The sequence below is a fragment of the Dipodomys ordii genome, unplaced genomic scaffold, assembly GCF_000151885.1.
Source record: "Dipodomys ordii isolate 6190 unplaced genomic scaffold, Dord_2.0 Scaffold98, whole genome shotgun sequence".
In the NCBI taxonomy this organism is placed as follows: domain Eukaryota; kingdom Metazoa; phylum Chordata; class Mammalia; order Rodentia; family Heteromyidae; genus Dipodomys; species Dipodomys ordii.
In genome coordinates, this window is record NW_012267314.1 from 10,178,077 (window position 1) to 10,201,156 (window position 23,080).

The 23,080-nt window shown below is 33.8% G+C and overlaps 1 protein-coding gene across 1 annotated transcript in view; it reads right to left on the reverse strand.

The window, feature by feature from the left end:
- Window positions 1–23,080, reverse strand: part of Vta1 (vesicle (multivesicular body) trafficking 1) — a 41,461-nt gene that overhangs the window by 9,836 nt on the left and 8,545 nt on the right. The window contains exons 2-5 of the mRNA XM_013026993.1: window positions 17,768–17,862; window positions 14,782–14,909; window positions 14,129–14,204; window positions 3,088–3,196 (exon numbers count right to left, since the gene is read on the reverse strand). Of these exons, the coding sequence (XP_012882447.1) occupies window positions 3,088–3,196; window positions 14,129–14,204; window positions 14,782–14,909; window positions 17,768–17,862 (408 nt within the window). The remainder of the gene's footprint in view (window positions 1–3,087; window positions 3,197–14,128; window positions 14,205–14,781; window positions 14,910–17,767; window positions 17,863–23,080) is intronic.

Genomic DNA, 23,080 nt, shown 5'->3' on the forward strand with positions numbered 1-23,080 from the left:
ACACACACACACACACACACACACACACACACACACACACACACACACACACACACACACACACACCATATATCCCAGACCCAAAAGTTAAAGCTTGTACTACAAATCTTCTGAGCTAAAATTAGGAGTATTTCTGAAGTAGAGGAAAGTAAAGAGTTTTTAGGATGCAAAATATAGTTCACAAAACTTGAAAAATATATGTACTATTCTTCATTAGTATTATAGTCTTTGGTAATCAAATGACAGTTAAATAAGTAGATAAAGCAATAGACTAAAAGAATACATTTGTAAAACACATCTGACAAATGATAATATATAACTCAATTTATAATGATACAGAAAACTTATAAGGTTTTATGGTCTATTGACAAAATAGGACAGTTGAGTATTTCCATGTATATTTATGAATATGTATGTATAAACTAGGCACTGGTGGTTGGTTCATGCCTGTAATCCTAGCTACTCGGAGGCCAAGATCACAGAATCTCATCTTGGTTCAAAGCCAGTCAGGGCAGACAAGTCCCTCAGACTCTTACTTCTGATTACCAAAAGCTGGAAGTGCAGCTGTGACTCAAGTCACAGAGCTCTAACCTACAGAAAAAAGCTTAGGGACGGTGCTCAGTTTTGGAGTTCGAGCCCCAGGTTTGTCATAAAAGACAAAGAAAAGAAAAAGAATGTGTAGGTGATATAACCACATGAGAAGATGCTGTAATTGTTCATCAGTAGGAAGAACGAAACCACGAAACACCTTCTATACTTACTAGAATCTAGAGCTGAATTAACCTGAGTGTTGGTTAGGATTCTGAGCAGCTGTAATTCTTATACATTGCTTATGGAAAAATAGGGACTTTTCTATAAAAATACATATGTAATTAAGTTAGTGGACCCGGGGCAGTCCTAATTTCAGCTATCTGCTCAAGAGAAATGCAAATGTATGTTCACACAAGACCTGTACATGTATTTAAGAGCATTATTTTTAATTCCCCAAGTTTAGAAATAGTCAGATACTATCCAGTCATAATTGAATCAACAAATCATTGAACATCTTTGCAATACTTCTTAGCAACTCAAGGCACTGAGTTACTGACTAATATAGATTGATTTCAAAAGCCAAACGATAGGTAACGACAACTGCATTTATATAATGTTCTAAAAAAAGCAATGTTATACAGACAGAACACACTATTAGTTGTTTGGGGTGAGGGGAAACTTAAGGAAAAAGTACAGGAACTGATGGTAATACCTGGTATTATAGCTACAGGGGTAGTCGTCCCTATAGATACTCTGTAAATATTTTGAAACTATATATTTAAGAAGCATGACTTTTGCTACTGAATGTAAACTTCACTTTAATGAAAATCCCTAAAATGACCACACACACACACACACACAGGAACACAGGAAGACCACCACTGTATTTTATTTGTTTATTCAAAGGACTACTCACAATTTCATAATGCCTGCCACCTGACAAAAAAGAAACACCATATTTTTATATCTGAATACCGTATGTAAATGTCAGTTCTACAGGGACATGTTTTCATGTTTCAAGTTAGTCTGCTCTTATCTCTTTATAAAGAACATGTCATGCTCTGTGGCCTTCATTGTTTAAACATCATTATCATATTAAATGTTTGTCAATTTTATATAATAGATTATTTACACTTATACAGTGCCTTCAAGCTTGCAAATCACTTTCACGTACAATTATCAGTCTTAAAACTCCTGAAGAGCCACTCTGTTATTCATGTTTTACAAAGGAAGCTGAGGTTCCTTGTGGATTCTGGCCTTTTCAAGGTCATAGACCACAAAGAAGAATTGTAACTTGTGTCTTGACTTCCTTAGTCTAAGTCCTATTATTTTCAGTAATACTAGAGAAGATTAAGTATTTAAACCATTCTAAAAAGCCATACTTTATTTTGTACTTTTTGATTTTTAGAGTATTTTAAATACATTTTCCCCTATTTTAATACTGATATTAATCAGAATTGATTTATAATTCTAGTGTTATTGCTTTGTAACTAAGGTTTACTGGAACACAACCACATTCATTGTATAATAGGTCTATGGCCATATTTATACAACAATAGCAGGTTCTAACGTTTGCAAAAAAGACTAAGGACCACAAGCTTAAGATAATTACTATATCATCACTTACTGAACCCTGAATTAAATGATGTTCACAGATGCTGAAAAGTTTACTCCAACAGGCAAGATTATCTAGAATTTTCTCAGTCTACAGAACAGTGTTGTTCTTTGTGTCTTTCTACATGTTGGACCAATAAAATAAATAAGGAAAAAGAAGTTTTCCTTTACTTTTCATTATGTATTAGCGAAAGGCCAAGTGAAATAATAAGGCCTTTTTTTTTCATGATTAAAAATTTTTAAACCCATTAACTATGTGAATGTATTTTTTTTTATGTATTAAAGGTTCTTTTTTTTAAGGTCCAAATGCAACAAAGTATGTGTATTATCATTTGGGTGAAAAAAGGAAGCTATATATGCATACATTTGCTTACAGACTCATAAAAACCATCACTTTCAAGACACACAAAACGTAACAGTAATATTTATTTAAATATTCACTTAAATATTTATTTAAATATTAACTAAATGTAGTTGAAATTGAGTTTCAATAAGATCAAGGAAGATGGCAGATGTGGTGGAAATAAGGCTTTGTTATTTTCTTTACATATTGTATAATTTTAGAACCAAAAGTCCAATAGATACACAAAAGATAATATACTGTTCTTTGTGGTTTGCAAGTATTTTCTAAATTATAAATGGATTGTCTTTCCTCTGCAGGAAGGAAATCTGATCCACTTTGTTGACATGGACCCACAATACTGTAGTTTGACTTTAATTTCTCACTGTCTTCTAAATTTACAATTTTACATGTAATTTTCATGGGTGAAAACAAAATCACAGTATTATGTTTTTTCCCCAGACGTAAGGATGTAACCCAGCATAAGGTAAATCCTTTACCACTGAGTTATATCCCCTTCGTGTTTCTTCTGAAAACTTTCAATTCTACTCAACAATTGTGATTCCACTAAATCATTTTACTTAGAACAAATGAACACATACCGTTGTCTTCCTCAATTCCAACAGGGCCTGCTTGCGGCGTCTCCCCATTCTTTAAACAATTATGGATGTATGTGGCCTTCCATCGCGCATACTTTCTATGCTTTACATTCTAAAAGATAATATTTTTATGTTGATATTAGACCATGGTAAACAAGCAAAAACAAAGCAACAATCACATAAGTCTTTATTTCTGAGATAAAGCCTATTTTTATATGCTACAGTTCTGATGATTTTACCAACTCTCTAGGACTTAACAGACTTCCTGAAAGGTAAAGTTACTACAAACACATGCCCGATGCTCCTGTATGGTGCTTTTACTGAACCCACTTTTATTTGTCAATAATTATCTGAACTGAATAGATGCAATTCCTTTCAGATGATGGACATTCAAATTCATTCTCCTTCCTCATTCCTTTTCCTTAATTCACAAAGCTGCCATTTATTACCTGTGGTTATCTTCAGTCCTTACATTAAATACCAGTTTTCAAGAACCATGACTCCTGTCATCGAGACTATTTTCTTCTGTTAAGGTCTCCATTATCTTTACTGCTGATTTTGTTATTATTATTATTTTTGGCCAATCCTGGAGTTTGAATTTATGGGCTTGTGTTTGCTCAACTGGTATGCTTGCTCAACTAGTGCTCTACTACCAGATGAGTATTTTGCTGGTTATTTTGGAGATAGGAGTCTTGTGGACTGTCTACTTGGGCTAGTTCCAACCTGTGATCCTTGTTTCCTGAGTGGCTAGGATTATAGTCATAAGCCATTGGCATCTGGCTTCTCTATTGCTCTAAACTTATAACTAATCTTTGGACAAATAGCCTGCTGATATGACATCTTTACCTGAAGACCAGATGCCATCAAACTTAATTTGCCCCACTATTCTTAATTTTCCCTAAGCTTTCGTCATGCCCCAGAACTTCATTCTCTGAAGTTAGAAATATGTGAGTTATGTTTAGCACTTCTCTCTTACCTTGTCTCTCCCACTTAATTTATCAGGAATTCAGTTCATTTTTACTTCTGTAATGTATCTTCAATTGGTCTCCATTTCCCCATTTTCTCTGCAATATTCCATTTATGCATCCTTTTATTAATATTTATGCCCTAACCCTTACTGTATTTCCCTCACTCAATACTCAAAAGACATCTTTCTAAATATACAAGCCATTCTTATCCATCTCTAGTGGTTTCCTGATGTGTCCATGTGTGTACATTCCCATCACCAAATGGGCTACCAGGGTCCACCTGTATTTGTTTTTGACTGTTCAGCTTCCTGTCAATGTTCCTATTCTGTTGTCTACCTAGTATCTAGCTTCAGGTACACATTTCTATCTCTAAACATGCCAAGGTGATACAATCTGCCTGTTCCTTTTGTCATCACAAAATAATGCCTCTATAATCAATACAGTGACCACATCAAATCCTTAAAAAGGTTTTATCACTCTTCCCAATCTAAGAACATTCGTCTTTTATCTTTTCCTTAATACAACACAGTATATAAACACATACCCATGGATACTCCCCTAAACACAAATTCATATATACTCTAAAATAAAAGCTAATCAAAAGCTCAACTAAATATTGAAACTGTTAATATCAAGCATTTAGCTATATTCCAGAACACAACAGCTCCTCAACAAATATATAATTTTCAATATAGGATGGCTTGATGCTCATGGAAGTTATTCTCATAATGTAACGCATAGGATATGTAATGGACTACCGAGATTAGGGCATTCAATTAAAACCAGTATGCAGGTACACAGAACCATTTCCAGAATTATCATATTGTTCATTCTTTTCTTTCCTTTCATTCCTTGACAGTAATTCTTTGACTCAGTATTTTTAATTTTTCAAATAACTTGAACAAATGCTAATCTTCAAGCTAGTATGATCATTTGAATTTACTATCTGCCAAGTGGCACTTGAAAATTTTCATTATCACGTCTTTGTTCCACCAGTTAAAATAAAGGTAATTAATTAATGCAAACTTTTAGTGGCTTAACATTTTCTTCTTGAAAAGAAACCGAAGTAAATAAAACCCTTAACTAATGAATAGGAAATACAAAATAAATCAAAACATTAATTCTGACCTTAGAAAGCTAATTATTCAGCTAGGACGCTGAAGCACGAGAGAATACTATTATTAAAAAACACACACACAAGTAGTCAGAAAGAGTGTAAGATATATATTTTATACTCTTATACTGAGTAGAAGATACATATTGGTAGAAGATACATATTAAGGGCTAGTTGGATGAGGAATATCAGGCTGAAACAAGATGAGTTTCAGATGACCATTTTATGGTACTCACTACAGGTTATTAATCACTTCCACACACTTCCACTTAAAATCCTGAAATGTCCATACAATAACCTAGACATACAGGGAAATTACACTTTACTTCCACTATTGTATCTGAGATATTACAGGACTAGCTGACTAGAAGGACACTTTATTCTGGCATTCAAAGCCTATTATAAAATCGACACTACTTCCTGTCATTCCTATTATTTTCCTTTATCTACCAAAGCTTTCTTTTCCTCAAGATCAGCTCCAACATTTATTCTCTCTAAGCCTCCCTGATTGCTAAGCAGTTAACATTTATTTTTTAAATTTTATTATAAAGTGATGTACAGAGGGGTTACAGTTACACAAGTAAGGTAATGGGTACATTTATTTTTGAATAGTGTTATCTCCTCCCTTATTTTCTTCCACCTTCCCCCCAGAAGTTAACATTCATTACTTACTCAAGGTAGGCACTCTGCTATGCACTGATAATGACAACAGAAGAGGTCTACATGAGTATTGAGTCCAATGTAAAAGCCAGCAATAACTGCTATCTCTGATTGTTGTTCTTCTTATTTCAAATTCCTGTGTTAGGCAGCTTTCCTTTACTGTAATGAAATATCTGGGACAATCAATTTGATAGCAAAAGAGTTTATTTTGGTTCACTGACTTACAAGCTGTCTGTGATGTGGCACAATGGCATTGGTTTGGCCAGTGGTAAGGCAGAACAGTGTTCTGGGAGTATGTAATGGAACAAAACTACTCACCTCACAGACAGTCAGCAAAAGAGTAAGACAGGAAGATGCAAAGACAAAGGTGCTAGGTAGGGTCTTGTCTCCTGTGTGGGAACACTTCCTAAGACCCAAGGAGGCTTCCACAAAGCCTCATCCAGTGAAGGCTCCACCACTTTCTACTAGTTCTTCTTGAGAATCAAGTATTTAACCTTTGGAGATGTTCATCAGAACTATACAAGTACATTATCAGTTTTTTTTTTCTGTAAGGTTTTACAATCCCATCATTACAGGGTAGAATGCCATTACAAAAGTAAAGAAATTTATCCAAGGCCATACGACTTTAGTAGTAAAGTCAATTACTTTATTCAGGATATAACACTTCAATTTATAATTCATATGGAAATGAAATGGGCTTTAAAAAGTCAGCTACTTCATGTGTACTAATAGAAGCTAAATATTGATAGGCATAAAGAGGATCATTTGAGACTAAATAAATGCTCCAATAATGCTTAAACTAGACACTTTGGGAAGCTTTAAAGAATAGGACACATCTTCCTCTTCTGAAGTAACTTAATTCTGTCTCTAGATTGAATGGAAAAATTGTAATGACTAGAAGATTCTTTTAGTCCTAATTTCAAAATACAAACAAGGTAGAGAAGTTTAAACTACCTTGGGTTCCTTTATTAGTTCATGAATTTTAAGAAAATATTAGTTTAAGCTGAAAAGTTCATTTCAGTTAACACATTAAAAAAATTCCCAATAGTAGATAAAGCAATAAAGTTTGATTTTTATTTCAGTTTCTAAGACATCCTTGCTTCAGCACCCTGTCATGAATATTTAGTAGAATTATTATGACTGACAGTTATAATTCAACTAATGTATATTTTCATGCTGTTTTTTTAAGATTGCTGGTTATTACACAGTATTTTAAGAGAAAAATTTCAAGATGCCAATATTTTTAAAATCTATTAGCTCCTTTTGGCTGATTATACATCCCTTCTGGGAAACAGGAATGGCAAAAAAGAACGTTCGCTCTTGTCCCTGGCCTCCAAGTTCCTGTTTTCAAATTGAGGAAAATCACTGACAACTGCAAATTGGAGCCAGAGTCGGCAGTAATACACAAATGTTTTCATGTAATGTTTAATTCATTTGCACTTGCTACCCCTCAGAATGACGTGGCAGGAAACAGTGAAGTTAGGTCAAGTGTTCTCAAACTTAGTGCATGTAAGGAAGACACAAAGATAAAATTTTAAATGTAATTTTTAGACCCTAAATATGGAAAATTCACTACAAATCATTTTCCAATAGCATATCAAGGAAGCATCTTGATGGAGAATACTTTGTAAGGTTGAAGTGTCACAAATTTCAGGTCTTAGTTTCCTTTTCCTATTAATTGATCTCTCATTGAGGTAATGGCTTCAACTGGTACCACATGCTGCCAACATGAACGTTTCCATCTGTGTTCAGACCTCTTCTGAACAGTAGGACTTAGAGTTTGACATCTAACTCAGCATGTCACTCACTTGTTTGATAGCTTTCTTAAAATTCAACACCAATGCCAAATCCTCCCCCACTAAATTTGATCGTGTAGTCCCACTATGTCGATATATGACAACTTCATGTAAAAACATTTTTTCTTTATTTTATTATTATTTTTTAGACAGTCTTACTATGTAGGCCAGAATGGTATGGAACTTGTGGTCCTCCCAACTGCTCACCAAGTGCTGGGACTACAGGCACATACTACTTACTATACCTGGCTTGCAACCTCATTGTAAAGTTGCAACATTGTCATTGAAGTGCTTTTTATCTTTTTCAGTTCATATTATTAGGTTGCACATGATGTTGGTTTGCCCCAATATTAGTGGTTTGAGGTTTTTAACAAGATTCTGTTATAAACTATTTTCCTTTTTAAATTTATTTAAGCAAGCTGAGAAAAGATCATTACATATCTACTGCAAAGAACCTCATTTGTTCTTTTGTCATTTATTTACTTTATTGTAGTGAATAGCATGGAGCCACTGATTCTTATTTATCATCCATTACTATTGGCCTTAATAATATATATATATATATATATATTTTTTTTTTTTTTGGCAATTCTGGGTTGTACTCAGGGTCTCATGCTTGTTTGGACAAGCTTTCTTGCTCATGGCTGCCACTCAGCAGTTTTTTGCCGGTTAGAGATAGAGCCTTTAGACCTACTTGCCAAGGCTGGTTTTAAACTGCAATCCTGTAGATCTCAGTCTCCTACAGTTAGGATTACAGGTGTGAGCTACTAGCAATACTCAGTTATACTGATATTTTGATGCTAAAATTATTCCTTTTTTGAAACAAGATGATGTTATGTAGTCACGGCTGGACTCAAACCTATGATCCTTTTGCCTCAGCCTCCCTAGTGCTAGGATTATAAACTTGTGCTACCATACCTGGCTCAGATTGTTGTTAACACAATTAAAAGGAACCTTTCAAGATGACTGCTGGCTTCTTTGGACATATTTTCTTAACTTCTGGCCAATAAAATCCAGTCTCACCTAGTGCTTTCATTGACTTATCTCAAAAGGCAGTTGTTTATGTATTAGTTTTGGTGTAATAGAACACAGAATCCAAAATCAGACACTAGAAATGCTGATTGCAACTTTGTGTATCATTGCTTCCAAATCTTCTCAGTATGAAGACACAGAAACTTCTATGTGCACTTTACAAATTCACATGTACTATAAACATTAACACATTCATATATTTACAGCTGCATATAGTATACACACATCAATTTATTTCATGTGTTCAATAACATGAGTTAATATGATTCTCTTAATTCCAATCTAACACCATACTACAAACCTAGTCTTTTCTCATCTCAAACTGTAAACTCCAAAAGTGAGAAGCTGGTATCCCTCAATGTATTTACTTACTTGGTTAATACTAGAGGATAGAGTAGCCACTTTTACAATTGTCAACACTTACCCCAGGATAACTAAACCCATAAATAGTTCAAATATTTTCACTGTGAAATTGATACATATATTGATATATGCAAATCTTAACTACATAATTTGATGTTTTGACAAATATATGTATGTTTCTATGTAAATCACTTTTACTGATATATATTTCTTGCTACTAAGAAAGCGTCTATATTTCCAGGGAAGTTCAGATCAATTTCCCTTGCCACAAGAAATTAAAACTATTTTCTATGTTTTTACTAAAATAAATTTAGTCATTTTTAGGAAATCATACAGATTGTATTCTGTGATTCAAGAACCATCATGTCACAGTCTACCCCAGCAGTCACTAGCAACACCTCGACACGTGTATCAGCTCCCTTGATGGTAGGTTGTTTCCAGGTTTGGGCTATTATGAGTAAATTTCCTATGAACATTCCTGCACAAGCCTTTTTTATGGACATATGTTTTCATTTCTCTTGGATAAATTCCAGAATAGGAATTGCTGGGTAAAAGTGTAGGAGTATGTTTGACTTCATAAAAATCTGCCAAATCTTTTCCCAAAGTAGTTATAATGTCTAACATTTCCAACCAAGCAATGTATGAAAGGTCTTGTTTTCCTGAATTCTAGACAACATCTGAATGGTCAGTTTTAATTTTATTCATTTTAAAAACTACTTATTCTGTCAATGACCAAATGGAGCATTAAAATCCTCAAGTATAATTACAATTTTTTCTGCATTTCTGTTCATGAATTTTGTTTTTTGTTATTAGATACATATTTTTAATTGCAAAGTCTTCTTGATGAAACTGACCTCTATACTAATATAAAATGTCCTATTCATTTCTAGTAAAAGTTTACTTCACCTAATATTAATATCAACCCTCAGTAGGGATTTATTATTTTAATTGTATGGCCATATTTTCATCTTCAAAATAACTGTCTTTGTATTTAAAGAATGTCTTTTGTAAACACTGTATCTTCAAGGATTTTTTTACATCTAGTTTGCAAAATCATTACTTTTTAAACTAGAGCATTTGGTCCATTTACATTTAATATATAGGTTCACAGAGCAGCATTTAGGTCTAAAGTCTGACATTTGTTTTGTATTATTTTTATTCCTTTTCTTGCCATTGTTTAGGCTTACAAAGTATGAGTGCATAGTTACAATGATAAAAATAAATGAATAAAACAAAGTCTTTTACACTACTAACATTACTAACTCAGAGTTCATTCCTTCCTGTAAATTAAAACTTCTATTTGACATCATCTTTATCATTTAAAATGCTACTTTTAACTGACATTTGGATCTACAGTGTAGATCTGCTATCAGTGAATTAATCTGTGTAAAAATGTTTTTTGACATTTTGACTGTAACACAATTTCTGGTAAAGTTATTAGTTGACAGTTTCTTTCTAATTATTCAGAATTGTTTTCTTTACAAGGAGATGGTCCATTGAGATTGTTGGGTCTATAACGGCCTTTTTACTCTATTTAGAAAATTTGTAATATTTCTTCAGGTATCTTTTTTCTTTATTTTCTTTCTCCTGCCTTTTTGGAAATCTAAATGCATATCAGGTGTTTACATAAGAGTAATGATAATATTACATGCCATAATAATAATGTGTTTCTGAATATGTTCATTTAAATATAAAATAAATGTGTAAGATCGACTAGTAGAGTTCCATAAAAACTTCCACACATTTTCCATATTCTCATTGACCAGTACACTAGAATATGACTAAAATATGGCTCATTCATTATTATATATTAGAGCTATGTTGCAGAACTTGGTTACAATCTGCAATCAGTAGGGATTGCAGAGCATTTTAGAATCTGGATGACCATGTAATAAAAGTAAAGTCTAGCTAACTTTTGAGTCTGGCTTACTTCACTTAATATAATTTTTTCCCAAGTCTTTTCATTTCCTAGTAAATGGGGAGGTGTCATTCTTTCTGATGGAGGCATAGAATTCCTGTGTGTGTGTGTGTATTACCACATTTTCTTGATCCATTCATCTACATAGGTCCCATGATTCCCTTTATCTGCAATAACTAGTATATGCCTTGGGCAAACAGAAAAGGTCAAAAGCTATGTACATATGACCATATAACCTGATGCTAAGTGAAATGAACCCGAAGATAGGGACACAAGAGATTTCATCTTTCTTGTTATTCTTTTTGTGTACTTATAATGTACTATGTGATTTTTTGTTTGTTTGTTTCTCTGTATGTTCTTCCCCATGGTACAACCCCTATTGTCACAGTATTTGATTCCAGTGTCCTGCAACTTGTATATAAATTTTTCTAATTTGGGGAAGGGAAGGGAAATAAGGATACAAGATGAACTATTGTAACAATGAGATGTACAAGACACTGTTGAAAACGAACTTTACAACTTTGCAGGGGATTGGAGGGTACGTAGGTGATGGGGAGGTGGGAAGGAAAGGGATGGTAGGGGAAAAACTAAAGGAGGGGGTAACAATGCTCAATAGGAAATGTATTCATTACCTTACTCATGTTACTGTAACCCCTCTGTACAGTATCTTTACAATAAAAATATATATTAAAAAAAGTAAAGTCTACACAGATATTTCAAAACCTAAAAACTTGGAAATTTGAACATTTTTGCTTTTAAGTACTTTGACCAAGAGATCTTCAAGCTGTATGCAGTATCGAGATTCAGAATCTTTGGAAAAGTCAGAGCAAATTAGGTTATTACACTTATCTTTTAAAAGTTTCATTGCTCTAATAATTTACTGTTTACATTTGTAACAACTATCCATGTAGGGGAAGTTAAATAAATGAAATGGCTGAATTCTCATCACAAGAGGTTGGAAAAGTGATTCTCAACTATAACATACCAAACAAGGTACTTACATTTTTAAGACCATCAGTTTTCTCACATAATTCAGAGTTGTTCAATTTCTAAAATGTCTGAGGCTCAGTGCTAGTTAAAACATGGAATTTCTAAGATGTTTGTGAGCAGTGCTGGGTAATGATAGTGGGTCCCTTCCCTGTACTTTGTCACTAACACCTTGAACGTGAAACACAAGCTTTGTAAAGGTAGAAAAACGTATTCATTTGATTCCCCCCAAATTAGTAAGAAACAGTAAATACAGCATTATTTTACTTACAAATTTTATATTCTTCCTACATAGCAGTTTTTAATCCTTAGCCAAAGATTTTAAAGGAAAAATAAAGTATGTTAATGTGTTCTTCAAATATTACTAATAGTGGAATACATCTAAAATGAAATATTCATTTTCAAAAAAAATACAATGAAACATACTATATCAAAATACAACAAAAATATTAAATTTCTGTCTCAGAATTGACAATATATTAGGAAAAAAAATATATACATATATAACATTCTTTGCTTTAAAATATAAAATTTACAACACACATGCACACACACACACACAGAGTGGTGACTATATTCCCAAAACTGAGACATTTGCTCCAAGAAACCTACAGGAATACTAGTTTATGTAAAAGACATAATTAGAATATTGAGAAGAAATTATGCAAATAGTTAATTAAATATGTATATCTAGAAGATAAGAAAATTGAGAACTATAATAGCATCAAAGATATTTTTAAAACTAAAAAAAAAACCCCAAAAACCTAGTTGAACACTAAAGAAAACATCTACTTTATTTAGTTTTGTACAAGTATGAGTAATGACATGAAACTAAATGGGAAAGAAGTATCAGGAATTAGACCAAGAAAAATCCAGGGACTAAATGAGATCTAGTATTTTTTATAAGAGTTATGAAAGAAGTTCTGTGCAAACAAGTCTAAATGTTTTTCCATCTACAGATTAAAAAAATAAGAAAATCTGACTGCAGAAATATTTGAAATACCAACTTAGCATTAAGCTTTTTGATATCCTTGAAATAAGGACATTAATACAGATGTTTGTGTCTTATTTTAGGCATAAAGTTTAAATCAGTAGTAAAGTTAAGTCTTCATATTATACTGAGAAACTGTGAGAGAGTTGATGCCACTGTTTACCTTGCCAGGACTTTTTGCAGTACTGAAATTACCTCTTTTAACCAAGTAGAAATTCCTGACTCATAGATTTTATGTTGTCTTTGCACTTTACCAAAAGCTGGTCATTTTTTGAAAAAAAAAATCTTTTTTAAGATGATTTCTATGTTGCTTTGTATGTCCCTCCCCCATGGTATAACCCCTGCTTTCACTGTAATTGATGTTGGTATAATTTGTGGAGGGGAAGGGCAAAAACAAATCATTTAACTAGGGATACAGGTGGACCCATTGCAACAATGAGATGTAAAACAAGTCGTTATGTTGAAAAATGAACTTTACAAAGGGGAAACAAAGAGGAAGCAACAATGATTGATAAGAAATGTACTTGTTATCTTGCCCATGTAATTGTAACTCCTCTGTATGGTATTCTCACAATTAAAAAACAAAACAACAACAACAACAAAAAATTTCTCTTAACATTCAGATCACCAGCACTACATACCTCTACCTCATATGTGGTCTTTTCTTCTCTATACAGTACTTCTCTAGACTGAATTCTCCCCTTTGAAAGCAAATGTCCCATGACAATTGAAAAGCCAGTTGTAGTCCCAAGAATTCAAAGTAATATGAGTATATACTCTGCTTCTCAGAGTGATTTTGAGAATGGAACTGATAAAATGAATATGAAATATCTTTAATATATCATATCACTTTTTAACAGAAATTATAAACAATAATCCTTCTGGCTAGAAATGAAATGGTCATAAAATCTTTGCAACTAATAGTATAGAAACTTAACATACATGGTTAAAACATAAGCAATAACAAAAATCAAACTCTAAACAGATGCAGTTTAATATAATAGCCATACATATGAAGACAAAAAAAAATCTCACTAGAATTAAAGAATGTGATAAAATGTATTGTGTTTGCTTTCTAAATGTTCCATATTTTTGCTTATATTACATTTTTAACGAACATGCTACTCTAAATCAAATAATAAAAGTGATACTTTTATTAATATAAACAACATTATCATCTTCCCCTATTAAGATAATAAAAGGATGTATACTCACTTCCTCAGTGAGTTCTCCAAATACGGTAATGACATCTATTAAAAGGCTTGCAGTGTAGAAGGACTTGATCATGTTTCTGGAAGACAAAAGAAAGCTGGTCTAATTTAAATAAAAAACATGAAAATGTAGTACTAATAATGTAGCTGTAAGAAAATAATGTTTCTGTTTATCAAAGCCCTCTTGACTTCAAGAGGGCTTTGTAATGTTATTAGAAGTGACAACATTCATATTACAAGACATTAAGGTTTTATCATATAGATTAGAGTGAAAATAAATAGAATATGTGAGTCCTTAACAATCCAAAATGCATTACTTTGCATTTAAGTATTATTACAATGACACATTTGAACTGGCTGGAGTATTTTTTAAATCAGTATCATCAGGCTAGGCTGTGATCGCTATTGAATTCAGTCTTCAGAGCTCACTAAACGTTAAAGAATGGCTAATTAGGGTAAATATCGTGAGAAAATAAACCTGCCTTCACCTATTTTCTTTGACAAGAAAGTCCCACATTTGTAACTCAGAATCATGTCTAAAATTTAAAAAAAATTGTATTATTGAGGTAGTCAGAAAGTACTTAGCTAAAAACTAGATAATTCTAGTCACACAGAAACCCACTTTATAAAATAACTTTTATTTCCCTGTTTACTTACTTGTGAAATCGCCCAGCCCGATCTTCATTGTCTGCATACAAAAACATTTTCAAAGCGTAATTCTCCAAATGGGCACAACCAACTATTTCTTGAGTTATAGCTTCATTATCACCCAACTGTTTCTTAAGCTAAAATAAAATCAGATGCATGGCGTATCATTTGATTCTCAGAAAAGTGTCAAGTACAAATAATTCTAATAATTATTTTAAGTAAATTGTTTATGTAAGTACATTCATTTCAACAAAGATTTACTGGTGAAATCTTTACTCTTTTTTTCTTTTCTGATGGCCCTGGGGGGGTTTGAGCAAGGGTCTCATACTTGCTGGGCAGGCACTCTACTCAAGTCATGCCCCTAGTCCTTTTGTTATAGCTATGCATTTTTGTGTGTTCAGGTGCTGGGGCTTGACCTCAGGGCCTCCTGCTCTTGCTCTGCTTTTTCGCTCAAGGAGGGGGCTCTTCTAGTTGAACTGCATCGCCAGTGTGGACCTCCAGTCCAGCATTCTTCAGCTTATCTGGAGATGGGAATCTCCCTTTTTTTTTTTTTTTTTTTTTGCCTAGGCTGGCTTTGAAGCATCCTCCTCCTTGTTTCATCCTCCTAAATAGCTAGGATTATAAGCTTCAGCCACTGGCACCCAACTTGTTATAGTTTTGTGGTTTTTTTACCCAGGGCCAGCTGTAGACCACAATCCTCTCTCATAGCCTCCTATATAGGTGTGATCACAGGCATACTAAAATATTTGTCTTACTTTGTGCCTGGGCTAGCACTGTAATCCTCCCCAACTCTACCTCCTGTGTAGCTGGGATTACAGGAATGTTTCACCATACCTGAACTCTCTCAAAATAAAACAGAGTAATTTAAAATTCACAAGAGATTTAATGCTGAGATTTACAAAAGTTTGACTTATCTGGCAACCCAACTTTTTATATGACTAATTTAAAGTTTTCAAATTGCAAAATGATTTGTAACATATTTAATTCCAAAAAAAATTTAGTGGACCCATACTCGTTAATTTTATCTTTATTAGAAAATATTTAGCACCAAGATTATAATATATTTGAAGTTTTTTCTTTTGTGGTCATGGGACTTGAACTCTATGCCTGGGCGCTGTCCCTCAGCTCTTCAGCTCAAGGGGAGAGCTCTATCACTAGAGCCACTGTACCACTTCCCATTTTTCTGGTAGTTAACTGGAGATAAGAGTCTCAAGAACTTTTCCTGCCTGGGTTGGCTTTGAACCACAATCCTCAGATCTCAGCCCCTGAGTAGCTAGAATTAGAGGTGTGAGCCACCAATGCCTGGCTATATTTGAAGTTTTTAAATTACAATATAGATAAATATATAGACATAAGTGTCCTCATTGGGAATAACCTATCTACTTGTTTTTTTTTAATGAAGAGTTTAAACTCCTCATAATCATGTCATAAATGTAATTTACGTTGTGTTTAGAAGTATTTGAATTCAGTCTTATCCAAAACATCTATTATTGTACTATGAAATCAATAAAGAGATATATTCTATATAAGGTCATCACGAGTTGGAATTTTACTAATATATTACCATGTGAGACATTCTTCTCATTCCAACACCTCTCAAAAATTTGAACATACTCAAATTTATCTTGTGTCCATTAATAAAATAGAGGGTAGCATCAATAAAATAGAGGGCCCCAAAGCTCCAGGGGAAGTCAAATTCTCTAAGTGGTACCACCAGATTCGCTCTGCATAGGCAGCGACTGTAGATGATAGGAACTCTCTAGCCAGAGGGTTAAAGAAACTTAGAGAAAATATTACTCATGGTTGATTAACATAATTAGGCAGGGGAATTTTCTGTTGGAATAGTATTTGATTGAATAGTACATTTCTAATAACAAAACAAAAACAAAATAAAGTTCTGGGTTGGTAAATATAAATATTTTAGTATAATTAAATTTTATTTCTTTAAGCAAAATCCAGTAATTGAAAAAACACATTTTTGACTTTTTTGAGCATATCATACAACTACATAAGTACATATAAAGTAAGCTACACTTTTAATGTAACAGCCTTGGAGGAGATTCACTGAAGCGGAGTAACATTTGACTCTGGTAACTCCAGGAACAGTTAGACATAAGTCACAGGGTGGAAATCTGATTGCTAGGGGACACTACTACGGCTGGCACTGTACTTGTTATGCACTGACACTCAACCCAACTAAATCAACTTTCCCATCACCTCTTCATTGTCCTGTGACATTTTATTATGTTCATGAATGTGACTTAACAGGTACAGGGAGGGGAGGATGCTTGGACCATAATAGTATGTTCCCTTAGTGCTAAAAAAAAAGGGAAGAAGAAGAAGATAAGCAACTGGTATCATTTTGTTCACAGTTCCTTTTACACACTTACACACACACACTTCATCATCTTAACAGCTATTAAAGAACCCCCAAATCAAATATACACAGGCTACCTGAGATATGGTTAGAAAGGCTTCCTCACTTACTAAATGATGAATCAAAATCCATCCACAAGCCAGGTGGCCATGGCTCATACCTGTGATCCCAGCTACTAAGAAGGCTGAGGATCTGAGTATTGCAGTTCAAAGCCAGCCTGGGCAGAAAAGTTTGTGAGACTCTTATGTCCAATAAACCACCACCAGAAGCGGTGCTGTGGCTCAAGTAGTGGAGCGCTTTGCCTTGAGCTGAAGAGCTGAGGGGACAGTACCTAGGCCTAGGGTTCAAGCTCCACAACAGACACACACACACACACACACACAAAATCCATCCATAATAACGTGGGAAATGATATAATGCATATACAAGGATATCTGAACCTACACTATACCTACAACTCCCTGGTATTGTAGTGTTAACAACCAACAATCAAAAATGACTTTGCCTGGTGCTGCTAACCAGAACTAAAATGATAATACATACAACCCCCCGCCTCCCCGCAAATAGAGTGGCACTTAAGATAGAATCAGATTAATAAATGATGAATGTTTAACTTACAGCTTCTAACTGGTCCATGAGTTTTGATAAAAATTTACGACATTCAGGAGTTTTGCTGTCAATCTTCATCCCAGTTTGCATAGCATATAGTCGACCTATAAGAAAAAGAAAATTAATTTGAACAATTATACTTTCAAATTTCCTTCTATATGACTGTTTAAGTTGTTTTTTCCTCTTAAGTCATTTAAAATATAAAATTTTGATATCATCCAGAGAATGCAAACAATACATGATAATGCACATTTTAACCAAGGAAGGTCTTCCATTTGGCCTTATCTTAAAAAAAAAAAAAAAAGGAAAAAGAAAAAAAAAGACTAAGGTGTCAAGAAATCTACAGCCAATTTAAAAACACTCAGGAAACAATCATACATACAAGAGTATTTCCTATATTTCAAGTAAGTGATATCCATAAAATATAAAATGTGGGCTAGAATGGTGGAAAATGAGACTTGCACTTTGCTTTATAAGAGGAACTGATTTAGTCATTTTTGTGTACACTATCTCTTTTAATATACTTTCTCTTTAAAAGGTTAACCAAAAAACATCTGAGTAAAACTAAAGACCTCCTTGAAAAGTACTGTAACTTTAGCTAGGTAACAGTGGTTCAAACTATAACCCTAGCTAGTTGTGAGGCTAAGATTTGGAAGATGATTCAACGTTAGTCTTGGCAGAAAAAAGCCTCCAAGTCAGTCTCCTTCTCAACCAAGAGCTGAACCTTGTGTGCAGCCATTAACCTGGCGACGATGAGAAGTCCCCCACACCGGCTCCCTGGCATCCAAGAACATAGTTGGCTCTCAACATTTTGTGAATAGGTAAAATACATGAGTGAAAGAATAGCTTATTCTGCCCTACTGATATAAATATCACTTTTGTCATTCATTATCATACATTATATTTTCATGAGATAACAGAGCCCAATTGTCGATCCTGAAGTAGAAGTGTTAGTCTACTAAGGTACTACTGTTTTATTTACCAGCACTTCCAAGTCCTGTTATATGTTAGTTGGTCCTTGGTATATGTTATTCTTAGAATTTTCAATTCAACTATGTCTGACAAGATCCCCTTTGACATGTATTAATGCACTCACGATACAGGCATCTATTTATTCTATCTCTGTCCTCACTCTTATTTTGAAGAAGAAGGCTCTCAGTAGAGAGTAGAATCAGTATGCCAGGCTACTCATATTTTTCCTAAGAGTCACCACTATTCTCAGTTATAAAGATATAATGTGCAAATTATACATACTATATACCCTTTACTGGCAATTGGTGTTTAGTATTTTTTAAACTCATGAATAGGTGATGAAAGGTTGGGAGTTACTGTTTTACTACATCCTCTCAATCCTCTCAACTATGACCTACCTGTATCTTCTTGTTCTAGTCTAGTCCAGACCTTACCCTCATCCTTGTACTCAAATTCTCGGGAACACTACCATAATAAGTATACTCCCCATCTCCTCCGTACACCCAGTATTCCCCCCTTTCCTCAGGTCCCCTCCCTGTCTTAAACCTGATGTCATTTGAAGAAATCACTTCCAGGTGCAGTGATCTCAAGTAATGATTCTTTTGTTTTATTTTCAATCCTCTCACAACTATCTTATCTTAGAATTGGCTACATTTTCTCTTTGCATTCCACTTCTACATTCCAACATTCTTGTAGCATCTTAATACTCTGGTCTTAAGGTTCATGCAACCCTCTTTTCCTTTCATTGATAATCACTGAGGTGGCAGAGAATGCCAACTGCTTCTCCACAGCTATTCTTCCTATCTTCCCCACTAAGTTTAGAGACATTTATGTACAATAAAAGGAGTATATTCCCTAGCATTCTTCACACTAAAATACAATTAAAACCCAGAAATCTCCAGTAAAGACTTCTGGAAAGTCTTCTTAAAAGGTTACATGGCAGGGGCTGGGAAGTTGGCTCAGTGGTAGAGCACTTGCCTTGCATGCATGAGGCCCTGGGTTCGATTCCTCAGCACCACATAAGCAAAAAGAAAAAAGCGGAAGTGGTGCTGTGGCTCAAGTGGAAGAGTGCCAGCCTTGAGCTGAAGACCGAAGGAAAAGGCCCAGGCCCAGAGTTCAGGCCCCACAACCGGACCAAAAAAAACCAAACCAAAACAAAACAAAAAAAAAAGGTTACATGGCAGCAAGGGAAAGATTATCTTCCCTTCTGGCCTCCTTATTAGTTACATAAAACATACTAAACAAATGCACTCTAGTATTTATCTTAGACTACATGCAACTTTGGAAATGGCAATTGTGCAGATTGGCACGTTTGAAACTAGAATGACTTGGGACCCTGATAACTTCATGGAGATGGAACAGTACTAGATACTGCCAATAGAAGACTTGCTTTTAAGCAAGGGGAGTGATTTTTAGTTTTACATAGCTTTTATTATTTTGGATATTCTGCAATAAGAAAATGAATCTAACTCTAAGACAAACATATAAATAAGTTCTCAGTTCTTATTAACTCCAATAATTTTATGTACTCCACTACACACTATCACTCCATAATTCAATTACCCTCTCAAACTGCTCTACAATCCCAGTAAGTATATCCAACACCTACTTTCAGAATACAATCACTGTTTCTTCATCCACTTTGAGATAGACATTACTAAAGGCTTCCAGTTCAGTGGTTTCTACTTTGTAATTAGTCTTCTCTCTTTTCACTTCCTTCTATGCAACTTTAATTTCACTTGTGTATATGTGTGTACTGGTTCTGGGCACTTCCCAGGGCTTTTTTGCTCAAGGTTAGTGATCTACCATTTGAGCCATAGCTCTATTTTTGGCATTAATTGGAGATAAGATTCTCAAGGATTTTCCTGCTGGAACTGAATTTAAACTGCAATCTTCAGATATCAGCCTTCTGAGACTCTAGAATTACAGGTATGAGCCCTGAATGCCCAGCAACTTCACTATACACACACATATATATATATATATGTATATATATATATATGTGTGTGTATATATGTATATATACATACATATATATGTTCTATGACATAGCTGTCACATAGCTGGCATTATGTGACAATTTCATTATTAAAATAAGACCACAGATTCTACTTCTGGCTAGGATGAAATAACCAGACTTACCATCCTACTGTACACAGCAAAAAGAACAACAAAACAACCAAACTAAACCCAACCCCAAACTCAAGTGAAACAAAAAACTATACAAATAAGTTTCCAGACAACAGAATCAGACTATGATCAGATCATAGTAACTGGAGAAAGAAACAAATAAATAATACCTAATATCAGATCAGCATCTGCTAGGATAAGAAGGGGACTTTCAAGCACAAAATTGTCCTTTAAATTGAGTTTAGAAAAGACCTGAACTTAAGAAGACCCAGGTGGTTGTATCCTGAAGAGCACATTTGTAAACAAGAGGGAGCTATGTGGAATATAAATCCAGTAATTTGAATAGGGGTAAATTTGATGCTCAGCTGAATATTTCAGTGTAAACGTGTGTGGGAAAAACTACACAAGGTACAAAGAATGAAAAAGAGCTATGAACTGATCTTTTCCCAGTGCATACACAGAGCTGGAATATACTTAAATTCCAACTTGACAAAGTGGAAAGTACTAGATGTTTACCCAAGGTAACATTCCAAAAGCCATATTTTAGTAATGGGCCAACCTATTCCACAGCACAGGCTACTATATATATGTATGTATATATATATACACATGTATACTTACACACATATGTATACATTTATGTATACACACACCTATTCCCAGAGCAAAGGCTATTTTTTATATATACATATATGTATACACACACACACATACACACACACACACACACACACGCAGAACCTACCGGCAAAGTTAGAAATACAACAAAAATAAGATGAAAAAGAATCAAACTGAACTGTACATAATGTGGGTGCGCTAGATCAAATTCTTTCAATAAGACCACAGTTGGGATATTCACAAACTTAAAATTTCTCATCCAATCAAAAACTAACAAAAATGACAATAGGAAAATTTAGAGCAGAAGAAATGAGTCAAAGTCTGGGTCCAAGTAGATTCAACAATGGCAAAATAATAAAAGTATTATATAGCATTCAAATACTAGGAAATCACTTATGAAAGCATTCCAAGAAAACTGTCAATAAAAAGGAAAAACAATACGTACAAAAGAACTGGTACTTCTACAGATGAAAAACAGAATATGAGGTGAATAATTCATTGGATATGATTAATAGTACACATATCAGAAACGATATGATTCATGAACTTCAACATAATAAAAACTACTCTAAATAAAACAGAATTTTAAAGAAAAAAGAATACTTAAAAGTATTCTAACATATATGTAGTTGGATCCGTAAAAGAAGGATGAGTGTGGCTAAAAAGAGCGGAAAGAAAAAAAAATAAATTGATGGATTCTTTATCCAACAAGAATATCTTTCAAAAAAGTACAGACTGAAATAATGGCTTATTTTCATAGAACAGATGCTAAATTCATGTACTGGCAGCAACTCTGAATGGGAAATAATGCTTTTCAAGTGGAAACTGACATCAGGTTTTAAACTTAGAGCTATACCCAGGAATGAAGACTGCTGAAAAAGTATTTAGGTAGTCAAGTATCTGTTTAAATGTTTTTCATTTTACAATTTTTTTGCAAACATAACTGGTTGAAAAAGCAAAAATTTATTATAGGATGTAGTGTATGTATAAAATACAATGTAAGACAACCACACTGAAAGATAGGGTAAGAAAAAAGTAAATTGAGTATCTTACATGTGACACTTTATTTGACATAGGGTAGGATAAATTCCTTCAAGCTTTAGAATCACCACTTATGAGACAGAGAGGAGTGTCTGTCAAAGCCACAGTAAAGGAATGATAGAATCCTAACCCACAAAAAAATTCCTCCAGAGGCTACAATGCTTGATAAGAAATGTACTCATTATCTTGCCCATGTAATTGTAACCCCTCTGTACAGTATTTTCACAATAAAAAAAAATCCCTCCCATTGTCAAAGAGGTGGAAAAAAATGACTCCAATAAAAACCAACAGCAAGATAGTACATTTCAATCTAAAACATACAAATAACTGTATGAAATATAAATGGTTTAGATATCCAATTAAAAAGCTGGATTGTCATGCTGGATAAAAACATGAGTCTCAATGACCTAACATCTTTAAAATTCACCAAAGTGAAGTAATAATAATTTATTAACATTAAGTAATTTACTAATATTGAGGAATTTTCACAGGCCATACACTGATGTAATTATTTAAAAGTGGGAAAACCAATCACTTTACAAAAAAGGTAGTTTTTACTAT